Genomic DNA, 11,943 nt, shown 5'->3' on the forward strand with positions numbered 1-11,943 from the left:
AGAGACACATTTTGCGTACTTTCCAAAGAAATAACATTATTTGCGTAAATCATCTTAATCAGAGTCGTAAAAACACCGAGTAGTCCAACTGCCGTCTTTGTGTGTTCAAAATAGAGCAAAAGCGGTGACTTTCGCAATGAATTTAAACGAACTTGTTGAGTTTTATTTGCGATTTCCTTTTGTGGAAAGGCGTAAAACAGCTTCTATTTACATTACCAAACATTTTTTTGAAAAAACATATAAATTTACCCCCATTAAATGACTAAAATGTCACAAATCAACCGCTTCTAATTCCATTTTATGACTTTTTTTGATACAGAAAACAAATAACACTTGTTTTTTACACTTTTCAACCTTTAAATTTGTTTTTAGACTCAAGTTTTTCTCTAATTTACCGGAAAACACGCATTTTCCGTATACCTACTGTGTTATTTTGGAAACAAGATGGCGTTCAATTTGTCTTTTACGTAACAATGGGTTGGACTACTCGGTATTTCTATGGCTCTGATCTTAATCACAATGCCGCCCCCCCCCAAAAAAAAACAATACAAATTATATTCGTTGAAGCAGTATCTTTGTTTTGCTTTTATATTGTCATGTTTTATAGAAATCCTCGGTTTTTAACCGGTTAACACCTATATTTTGGAAGAAAAACAACAATTTACACAAAGCCTAAATGTACCTTATAATACTCTTATTCGAATGTTTTGTGACGTAATAATATGAGCTATTCTAGAACGACCCCGATATTTTGACCAATCAAACGCGTCGTGCTAAAAACTTTTATTTTTGGATAAGCGGGGTCTGTTTTAGCATAAACAGCAAATAGAAGGTGAAAGAACAGCAAAACACCATTTTGACTTTGCACCTAAATTTTACCATATTTTTTAGGGTAGCTTAACACCGTTCGTAAAAACTGATAACATTCGGGTGTCCCAACTCTGACCTAAACATCAGGTCCCTCGACATCCCGCGCTGCAGGACCTCACCCACGCAAGACACAACATTAACCCTATACGTTTTGCGCACTGATCAAAACACCACGTATTTTTGCAATTCTTTATTTTATTAACAGCAATTTGTCTCGGACTTAAAAAGTACTTAGTGAACTATGTATATAATAAAATAAGTAAAAATAATAGGCAATATCAGTGTTGAACATCAGTGAATTTTCCGATTCTTTCTCTTTTTTCTTAACCACGGCCATTGCCACCAGGGGGATGCACACTACGTCTACCACGCCCACGGGCACGACCGTAACTGTTGCCAGGTCCATAACCTCCAGTTGGCCCGTCTGTATTCACACAGTTGCAGGGGTTTTCGAATCCAAAGTTGCCTAAATTTTGACATATTGTTGGTCAGAAACGTTAACTATGTTAACTATATGTAATGCAACACTGTGTGTTGATTTCATTGCTGGAATAAGACACTGATGATGCCATTAGGAGAAATATACGAGTTACTAATTGTAACTTTGTGGTAAATACTTTTGGGGGTATTTTGTAATGTAGGCTATGGCAATTATATTTGTATAACTTACCAACTTCGCATCGAGTGTAACATGCATTGCAGGTGTTACAGTAGGGGGCACACGTTGAAGCCTGGCACTCGTTAGTAGCTGTAAATATATGGTATATAGTTAACTTCTATATAGGCAGGTTAACCAATACACCCTATGTAACAAAACAAAACTTCGATTTATCTCGGAAAACGGTAGCAAATACCACATTATTGAAACAGCGAAGAGAAGGGAATCAACATCAAAACGACAGTGGTTAAACCACGGCCCTAATAATTTGCATGTCCCATACAAGTTACTAAAAGTTGTAGGGTATACAGTTTAATTTGTGTATACTTGGTTGATAGCTGTTGGGTTACAGCGAATACCATTAATTTCTACCGATTTGGATGCCATTGGGCTTTGTCTAAAAGGTTATTACAGTCTAATATTGAAAAAATACACTAAAAAGTAACCAGGATTAAACATACCGTTACAGAACTCGTTACAGATGGCGCACGGAATAACTTTGGGGTAAACTTCGTTGCGGCTGCAGTTGGCAACGCATGCTCCAACAGCTATAATAATAATAACAAGTTTATATGACTTGTAGCTCTTTTTTAAAACTAAATGCAATGGTTAGTTATAGTTTAGTTTTTACGTAACATTTTTTATTTCTAATTTATCCTCGCATGGCGAGGAAACGACATCAGTCGTTATAACACGGGTGTTCTGTTCCACACACCTCGTTCCTGCTTACGAGTTACGATAATATGTAACTTTATGGATGATTAAATTTGAAATATAAGTTACTAAGAGCATATATATACTTACTTTTGCAAGCAGTTTTGCATGGGTTGCATGCATTGAGACGGGCTTGAAGGTCAGCAGGCATGGGAACTGAGCCACATCCTGAGTTAGGATCACTCCATCTTTGCATGCAAGTAGTAACGTTTACCATGCCACCGTCTAAAAAAAACAACAGGCGTTATAACACGAATGTCCAAAGTTTTAGGATGTTTTAGTAATAGCGCTAAAACGATTTATAAAATAAAGTATCAACGTACGGAAACAGGTCCAGTAAACACTTCTTGCGCATCTCCAATGTCCGCCAAGCATGCTCCACAGTTCACTGCTGTTATAACAGGATGTAGGTGTATTGCATGACACACATGGGTTACGGTTTTGAAAGTTGCTTTTGCAAACGACTGGCGGAGGTGATGTGTCGCCGATTTTTTCTGAAAACAAATTAACTGAAGTTATATGTATAAATGGAATTTATTTTCGCGTGATAGGGGCAACGAGAGTCGTTATGGTACGGAAGTTCTGTTTCATACACCTCTTATGCCCGCTTACGAGTTACCACGTAGTAACGTATTTATTCTATCATGGTGGGGCAACGACAGTCGTTATAACATGTGTGTTCTGTTACATGCACCTTGTGCCTGCTTACGAGTTACCCCCAACATAATACATTAAGAACTTTACCATGGCAGATATCCAAACAGTCGTGGCAAGCATCGAATCGAGTTTGGTTGAATGCCCCACACTGAGCAGAGCAGGTTCGAGTCCATTGTCGTTCAAAACAATCAAGTCCGAGTTTGCTTCCATAAGGATCATGTAAATCGCGAGCTGCGATTTAGACGTAAGAGTTATTTTGGGGGCAGTTTTAGAGAGTTTTATTAATTCCGCAAAAAATATTGTACAATGGCCTTAGTCTAAAATTTAGAAATAGAGTTTTTAGGGGCGGAAAATTTTAGTTCAGATGCCCAGTTTTTGCCAATATCTAGTAGGTTGGGCTAAGATTGTCTGTTAGTAATAAATTAAATATTATTTTCTGGGGAGGAAAACTTAGTAAGTTTTATTAGTTTTACAAATATACAGTAGGTTGGGTGAAACGGTCTCTGTTTTTGATTTCTTTCGTCGTTGAATTCGTTAAATAACGATCTTTTCTACCGTTTTCGAAGAGATTAATCAAAACAATGTTGTACAGTAGGGCGGGGGAAGACGGGACATCTTTTCATTCTATTTTTTTCGTCCCATTCAGTAGTAAACAAAGAAAATTAAATTAATTATAAAATTATATCCTAATGACTCCCATAGACCGTTGTTAATTAAACACGATCAGGATATTTGGATGTTATGTGCTAAAGGTGTCCAATCTTCCCCCACCCTACTATGTGTAATAGAAACATACCGCAAGCTGTTGTCAAGCAATCAACGCAGGCAGCATTGGGTGTGGTGTCAGCAGGGCTGTAGCATCGGTCAGAGGTGAAACACCATTTGCATACTGGGGCAGGGGTTGGGGCAGGTCTGCCACGCCCTCTTCCACCGCCACGCCCTCTTCCACCGCCACGCCCTCTACCACGACCACCCCCGCCACGACGCCCTCCTCGGCCACCTGTAAATACAAATAAGTTAATAATATGAATTTAAAAGGGAGAATGAATGTAACTTGGCTTATCCTAACGTGGCGAGGTAATGACACTCGTTATAACAGAGATATTCTGTTCCATACACCTCGTGCCGTCTTACGAGGTATACCGTATTTGTGTAGAAGTGTAGTTTACAGTTTTTTTAAAAATTTTATATGAGAGAGCCGTACGGCGATGCAGGCATATAAAAGCAAATAAAAATACAACTTCTATAACAGCTTATTTACCTCTGGCGTCCACTGCAAGCGCAACGATACACAAAACCAACAAAACTCCAAAAATTGTCTTCATTTTTGATAGAGAGTTCTAAATTAGTCTCGAAATAACAAATAATTCGTTCAATTCACTGCCCAGTAGCCCAGTAACTGATAACTGTCTATGCACTGTAGCCTCCACTTATAGCTGTCCGGGTTTAGTTTGTTTTATGTTAGCTCTTCTGAGTCATAAGACCTGCACGTTTTGCCGCTGCATTCCGTCATTATGCTGTATCATTCTTAAAGGTAATACAAATAATTGGTTGTTTTTCTAACTGTAAAGTTGTGATGTCATTCGGTGAGAAGTACGTCGAAAATATGAGAATTGACATTTAAAATTATGATACGCGTGAAGTCCCTTTTACGTGGTTTAAGATGTGGTGTCTTTTTATACAAGGCATGTTTGGTGTATTCATACACCTCATATTCACTGTTGAGTTACAACATGTGTGTCTTTTTATACACAAGACACATTTGGTGTATTCATATACCTCATGCTCACTGTCGAGTTGTAAAATGATTGTCTTCTTATACCACAGACACATGCATGATGCTGTCGAATTTTAACACAGACACATGCATGATATTGTCGAATTTTAACACGCGTGTATTTTTATATACTTAACCACACGAGGATAAATAGGTTACAAACATTCATTCAGTGCGTATCTTGCACCTTATGTTCACTGTTAAGTTACAGTTACACACCAGAAAAATGTGTATTCATGTACCATATGCGCGCTGCAAAATTTTAAAATACCGTCAACTAAAAATTTACAGTGCCTTTTTGATGTGCTAAAGGTGTCCCACCTTCCTTAACAGTAGTATACATCTATTCGTATATGAGAGTACGACGTGAACAATGCCCATGTCGGAAAACATTGTGACGTCACAACGCGACAGAAACGCATCTAAATAAGGCGGCGAAAGATGCGGATGATTTATTTCGTAAAGATTGACGCATGTTTAAAATATTGTTTTGTTTTTGCCAAGAAGTGAATTTATGTTATGCGTCACAGCATAATACCACGTGAGTGTACAAAGCATATGCATAGCTGATGAAATGAAACATGCTATGATTAGTATATATGCGTTGTTTTGTGGGGAATGACTTATTTATCGCTGTGGCGGAAAGAGAATCGTTATAACATTGGTGTTGGGCCAAAATACCATATTAATCCCATATTTTCTGATTGTTTTTTAACAATTAACAACGCCATTTCAAGGGAGGCGGAGCTACGGTTATAGAATTGTGTAAATTGTTCTTTGTTTACTACTGAATGGGACGAGAAAGGAGAATGAAAACGTGTCCTATTTTCCCCCACCCTAATATATACTGTATACGACTTACAGAAACGGTTCTTTACTATAAGTTATTTAATTTATGCAGCAAAATAGTCACGGGTGTTAAGTGTTTTTAAAAAGAGCTACAGGCCATTAAACGCTATAGTATTCTAATAGCTTGTTTTTGTAACTTAGCATTTCTTGTTTTGCAGAAGCTACGTCGTGATCTATTATTAGATCATCATTGCTGTTTTCAAGCAGCGCTGTTTCGTAACAATGGTACTTATTACTCACAATCGGAGGGATACGTCAATCAGATCCATTGTTGTAGGCTGCTTAGTAATGTGTAAGCGCATGTGATTCACATCTGCTTTGCGAAACAGTAAATTTCCATTGCCTCTTAATCGTGCGGTTTGCAATTCGAAAACATGTTTACCAGTTAAGTTGTGTATAGTAACAAACGTTTTCATGCAATGAAACCAAGATAAATTAGCACTTGCGAAAGGTTAAGGGGAAATTGGGCCAACTCTGAAGTCTCAAGCTTCCTGCAGACATGCCTTGCCCGTATAGATAACGATAAAACAGTTATGGCCTAAAACTGATGTGCGAGCCCTGTTCATAGATATATAGCCTTATACTCCTATTCCCTTTACAACCGAAAAACTCCACAAAGTTACATACGTGGTAACTCACGAGCACGAGGTGTATAAAACAGAACACCCGTGTTATAACGATTGTCGTTACCCCGCCACGCGAGGAAAATTAAGTGCCAATCATTCACTAATTTTGCTTACATACGTGTTATAGCTCACATTCATACAAACCCATTATGACATATAACATAGAGGCAATAAAAGCTTCACCACGTATGAAAACTATTTTTGCACTTCTACAGAAATTCTATTCTATATACGAGTGAGGTCATAAGGCGTTGTCCCATTACCCAAGGGTTGTCCCATTAAGAGTTGTTTTCCCATTACCCAAACACCTAGGGAGTTGTCCCATTACCCAAACACCTAGGGTGATATAACATGGACCTCACCCGATATTGAAGCTTGCCGCTACCCCAAAGGTAAGCGACTACTGTATAGTACAGGGCTTTAAAATCATAACCTTTATATAAGATAGGACCGAAATGCACCGATAAATTTAACTCGTTTTAACATGGCGTGACGGGCCAACGACAGTGATTATAACACGAGTGTTCTGTTTCATACACCTTGTTCCTGCTTACGAGTTACCACGTATGATAACATAAGTTATTATTTAGGTGGCAGCATCGAGATTCGAAGCTAACCCTGAGATAAAAGCAGGCGCGCTGTAAGCACTTCGCCATGGCGCGTTTCATGCAAGCAAAACAATTCCGGTATATGTTTACAACACCGGAAAATAACATCCAACTAGACAATACACTACATATTCACAAAGCGAAACACCGGATTTCCTATCTACAGTATACCTTGAGTGTGCTGCCCAACCCACGTGGTATTAAACCAACCAATCACAGGCTTAGGAATAGAGTTATGGTGTTCCGTCGGGATGTTTTAAAGTAACGGATCTTTTGCTTTCGAAGTTAGTTGTTTTATGTTCTTTTCTTGTACGTTGCGATAACTGTAGAATTTGTTTAAAACGATGAAAAGATTAATCGTTTTATTTGCGCTTGTGTTTATTACTGGCGCTACTGGTAAGTTTCAACCTGCGTGATTTTTAATTTAAACAACAAAGATTAATTTATTGCAATCTGGGTTAAAGCGTTTCACAACTAACGGAACGCGGTTGTGTAAACTTAAACTGCAAGAAATACTTCATGTGTTTCTGATGTATAAGCAGACACCCATGTTATAACTGGACAGTGAGTATTAGGTGTATGAATACACCATATGTGTCTGGTGCATAAGAAGACACCCATGTTATTACTTGAAAATGGGCACAACCCTAGATACACCTATAATATGCTCGTTACAATAAAGCGTAGACTTCATAAGTTCTTTATGTTTTAGGTTACGGCTTCAGGCACTGGCCTTGGTACTTCCCAACTGTACCACCGCCGGTATGCGAATTCTGCTTTTCAAGTGATAAATGCGTTGGGCCGGCCGACAATTTAAACGCTGCGTGTAAAACCTGCTTGAATACATATTGCGGTGAGTTGTGTTTCTATTTAAAACAATATATGGTAATGTAGGATGAGATGGGACACCTTTAGCAAATAATATCTAAATACCCTGCTCGTGTTTTAAACAATTAACAACGGTCAGAAGTCGTGAGTATATAGTTTTATATTTTTTTTAATGTTCTTTGTTTACTACTAAATGGGACGAGAAAACACAATGAAAAAATGTCCCATCTCCCCCCACCCTACTATATAGTAATGTGGGGTGAGATGGGATAACTTTAGCACACAATATCTAAATATCCAGATCGTGTTTTAAATTATTAACAATGGTCTTTGGGAGTCGTGAGGAAATTATACGCAATTCGTTAAATGTTCCTTATTTATTACCAAATTAAGGTAAAAATAGAACAAAAACGTTCTTATTTTACTCCTTTACTATACTGTTTAGAGCTGTGGCGTGGTTGGTTAGCGCGCCTGATGCCTCTAGCCAAGAGTTAATAAAAGGGACGCTTGTTTGTGGCTTAATGCTGCCACCATTGTGGGCGCATACGTGTCGTCGGGTAAAACACTTAATGGCAATTGCTCCAACTCAGTGGTCCTTTATAGGTTGTCCAAACTACCAACCATAAATTAATATATAAATAAAAAGATGATAAAAATCACCTCACATAAGTGGCAACTCTTAAGAAAAAAGTAACATACGCGGCAACTTTCGCGGGGTGTATGAAACAGCACACCAGTCTTATAACGACTATATCATATTGTCCCGCCACACTAAGACAAATAAGTTACATTCATTTCTATTCTAATATGCCATATTTATAACTTATATTATATTTGTTGTAGCATCGACTATAACCAACTTGGGCCAGATCGGTTCTTCAGCTGACTGCATAGCGAGGGCATGGCCAACCTACTGTAGCGCCTCTTGTGGGGTTTATTCTGCAGCTAGAACCGACAAGTGTGTCAATTGTGTCAGGGCTTGCAAAAGTAAGATTTTACTTAGTTCTATATAGGCCTCTAAATCCACCATTTCTGTGTCTAGGGAATAGATAAGATTACATGGTAATTAAATATATTACAGTCTGTACTAAAAATCTCCCCCAACGTAACTTGGTGTATTCGCACAAAAATATCTTAAATAAAAATGAAATAAATCTGTTATTTTGGGCTGAACAGCCACGTTTTTACTTACTGGATAATTATTTTCTATCCATATTGTATTTTAAATAGTTACAGTTACTTCCCTTCTATTCGTTGCTTTAATAATTTGATTATACCTGTCGTATTTAAAGAGATGAATCAAATACGTTATGTTTCAAAACCCCATATGGGTATGAAATTTTCTCACTTTTGCTGACAAATACTCTAGAAAAAACCAAAACAGTTTAATATGTTATGTTTGGGGCAATATGGGCCAATCCTGACCCAAATCCTAATAAGACCCAATGCGTGCCACGCTGCAGGACCTCACCCACTAAGAATATAATATAACTTAATATGTTATTTTCATCTAAAATTCTTTGGTAATTTCCAGCCAAGTTTGACGCTATGATACCTGCAAAATGTCCCGCGATCACCGGGGATCCGTGCCTAAGTTGCGAATCTGCTACCGCATGCTTAACCGAGGCGGAAGTAAAGAACTTAACACTTACTAAGCCGGTTTGTCACCAATACGTCGGCAGTTTATGCATTCGTAAGTAAAAGTGTGTAGTGAATAAATGTAACTTATTTATCCTCGCGTCGCAGAGCAACGACAGTCGTTATAACATGAATGTTCTGTTTCATACACCTCGTACCCGCTTACGAGCTACCGCGACTGTCGTTGCTCTGCCACGCTTGATCTAAGTTTCATTCATTCATTCATTCATTCAAATTACACTATAAAACTATACTATACTATTCCATACATACAGAAAATGCACCGGTTCTGACAAGCGCCTGCCTTATCTCCGCGTGGACGAATGCTGCATCAGGTTGTGGCGTCTTGACTACAGCCATGAGAAATCGTTTCACGGCGTGTGGAACTTGCCAGGCGGCATGTCAAAGTAAAAACTTTTTTAAAATTTATTGTAGGGTAAGAAACGGGCATCTTTGTCACACAATATGCCAGATTTCTGATTGTTTTAAACAATTAACAACGGTCTATAGGGGGGTCGTTATGATACGGTTTTATAATTTGTTGTATTTTGTTATCGAGAAGAGAAACTGGGATGAAAAGGTGTCCTATCTCCCCCACCCTACTATACATTTAATTTTCAGGGGCACAGACCTGCGCACGGAACTGTACAACGATGACGACATACCCAACTACTATACCTTGTGCAGCCTGCAGAGTAAACTGTAACGGTAAGAACAAATCGTATGAAATTTTACATCAAAAACGGCGCCGTGCTATAGTGGTTGCCTGACTCAGTAATTGGATTAAGGCTCGGCGCTGCTACTATTGCGGCGTAAACAAAACACGAGGTGTATTAAACAGAACACCCGGCGTGTCGTAACGGCTGTCATTATCGACAAGTATACACTAATTAGAAACATTAATTCATAAGCGCTCTTATTAAATTTAAAAAGGTTCTAACTGCCTTTCTTTGCAACGCGTGCAGATTTTCGCGCAAAACAAATTTCTGACAATAGTGAATTCCGGCGCCTTTTATTTAAGTAATGCGCGTGGCGTGTTGTAATCTACATTCCCATGCGTCCCTTGCTTTTTCTACTACCAAGTTACTCAGTTTCCTTGTGTCGCTATGCCAGTTGTACTATTGTTGAGCTAGTGTATGCGTTTAGTTGTTATTTAATTACTTTAATTGTTTACATAGAATACTTTCGCAGTATATTAAAAAGGACGTACCAACGAAGAATCAAAATTTGTGTATTAATAAAAATACTAAAACTTCATCTAAAGTAGCGCCAAAGTTGTTCGTTTTATTTGAAACTTTGCTGGTACCTTTAGATCACACTTGAGCATTTCTATCCATATACCAATTGTTATTTTTCGTTGGTATGCCCCTTTAAGTCCGTTTAAACTTTACATAAAAAGGCGTGACATAATCTAGTATACAAAAATACTCACCGTTATTCCTTTTTCAGGTACAACAACCGCATGTGCGCCAGGAGCCTGCGATCCTGGGTGTGCGCCATGTGATGCCTGCTTCAAGAATTGTGAGATAGGTACACAACGATTGGTGTTGTTTGAAACGTTGTGATATTAACGTGTCTGTTTGTCAGTGGTCAGCGCGCCTGCGTCTAGCTTGGAATTTACAAGTACGAGGTATGACGCGGCTTCCGCTGCGGTACCATGGCAAAATAGCGTGCCTGCCTCTAACCCATAGGTAATGGGTTCAAGGCCTATCGCTGCTACCATCGTGGGCATGTGTGTCCTTGAGCAAGACCTTTAATGCCAATTGCTTCACCCTAGTGGTCCCTTATAATTATAGGGTGTCCAAATTGCCTATAGCAACCATTAAAAAAAACAAAATCTCGTAAGGTGACACAAGGTGTATGGAACAGAACACCCGTGTTACAACGACTGTCATTGCCCGTCACACGAAGCTAAAACAGTTAGATTCATTCATTCATTGTGTTTTTTTATTCCCATAGGATCGTTTCAGATTCAAAATCCTTGCAATTGCCCGAGTGGACGCATCGGCAGGAGATATGGCGGTTATTTCGGCGGAGGAGGTTACAGAGGGGGGTACGGTTACGGGAGGCGCGGAGGCGGTCGTCGTGGCGGTGGGCGTCGTGGCGGTGGGCGTCGTGGACGGGGCCTTAGAGGCCGTCGTGGACGGGGCCGTGGAGGCCGTCGTGGTCGCAAGTGAAGTACAAAAAGAGAGGGCGCGAAGTAAAAGGAGAACTAGAATTTAAAAACTTGAAATGTCGATCTTATACTCGGGTTATTATATAAAAGACACGAATCATTTTTAGTAGGGTGAGGAAGATGGGACATCTTTTTGTTCTACTTTCCCGTCCCATTTGATAGTAAACAAAGAACATTCGATGAATTATAAAACCGTATCCTCACGACTTCCATATATAGACCGTTGTTAATCGTTAAAACACGATCAGGATATTTGGATATCATGTGCTAAAAGTAACCAGTCCTTCACCCTACCATAAGTAACAGGTTCATTACGTCACATGTATTACGTCGCAGGAATTATATCAGATATATAACGTTACTGGTTCATTACGTCACTGATTTATTACGTCACATATGATCTACCGGTTCGAAATAAATAAATAAATCGGAAAAATGTTCATTTTTTAATAATTTGAAAAATAGATTTTTGTGCTTTGCTACCAAGGGTAGGATTCGAACCGATGAAGTTTTAAACCAAAGGCTCGTTTTTCTCACGCGTT

The 11,943-nt window shown here is 38.8% G+C and overlaps 2 protein-coding genes and 1 long non-coding RNA gene across 4 annotated transcripts; 1 reads left to right on the plus strand and 2 right to left on the minus strand.

Annotated features, from left to right (window-relative positions):
• Window positions 1-1,047: 1,047 nt before the first annotated feature.
• LOC149725791 (uncharacterized) lies at window positions 1,048-4,345 on the minus strand. Its single transcript, XM_089891163.1, has 8 exons — window positions 4,161-4,345; window positions 3,696-3,899; window positions 2,987-3,130; window positions 2,566-2,736; window positions 2,333-2,467; window positions 1,990-2,076; window positions 1,541-1,618; window positions 1,048-1,336 (listed from the first exon to the last, which is right to left on the minus strand). The coding sequence occupies exons 1-8, from the start codon at window positions 4,222-4,224 to the stop codon at window positions 1,194-1,196; spliced, it is 1,026 nt and encodes a 341-aa protein (XP_089747289.1). The 5' UTR covers window positions 4,225-4,345; the 3' UTR covers window positions 1,048-1,193.
• A 2,672-nt stretch (window positions 4,346-7,017) lies between these two features.
• LOC149725792 (uncharacterized) lies at window positions 7,018-11,459 on the plus strand. 2 transcript variants are annotated; one of them, XM_089891529.1, is made up of 9 exons: window positions 7,018-7,155; window positions 7,472-7,612; window positions 8,431-8,574; window positions 9,122-9,280; window positions 9,501-9,632; window positions 9,847-9,933; window positions 10,675-10,755; window positions 11,185-11,321; window positions 11,361-11,459. In XM_089891529.1, exons 1-9 carry the CDS (start codon window positions 7,104-7,106, stop codon window positions 11,400-11,402), a joined length of 975 nt encoding a protein of 324 aa, XP_089747655.1. In that variant the 5' UTR covers window positions 7,018-7,103; the 3' UTR covers window positions 11,403-11,459. The 2 variants fall into 2 exon arrangements, with proteins under 2 accessions (XP_089747655.1, XP_089747654.1); XM_089891528.1 differs by having other exon boundaries at window positions 11,185-11,459.
• LOC149725793 (uncharacterized) lies at window positions 7,120-10,736 on the minus strand. The gene is made up of 2 exons (XR_016386418.1): window positions 10,658-10,736; window positions 7,120-8,950 (listed from the first exon to the last, which is right to left on the minus strand). It is a non-coding gene; the product is annotated as an uncharacterized LOC149725793 (long non-coding RNA).
• Window positions 11,460-11,943: the final 484 nt, after the last annotated feature.

The sequence above is a fragment of the Ciona robusta genome, chromosome 13 (assembly GCF_009617815.1).
Source record: "Ciona robusta chromosome 13, ASM961781v2".
Taxonomy (NCBI): domain Eukaryota; kingdom Metazoa; phylum Chordata; class Ascidiacea; order Phlebobranchia; family Cionidae; genus Ciona; species Ciona robusta.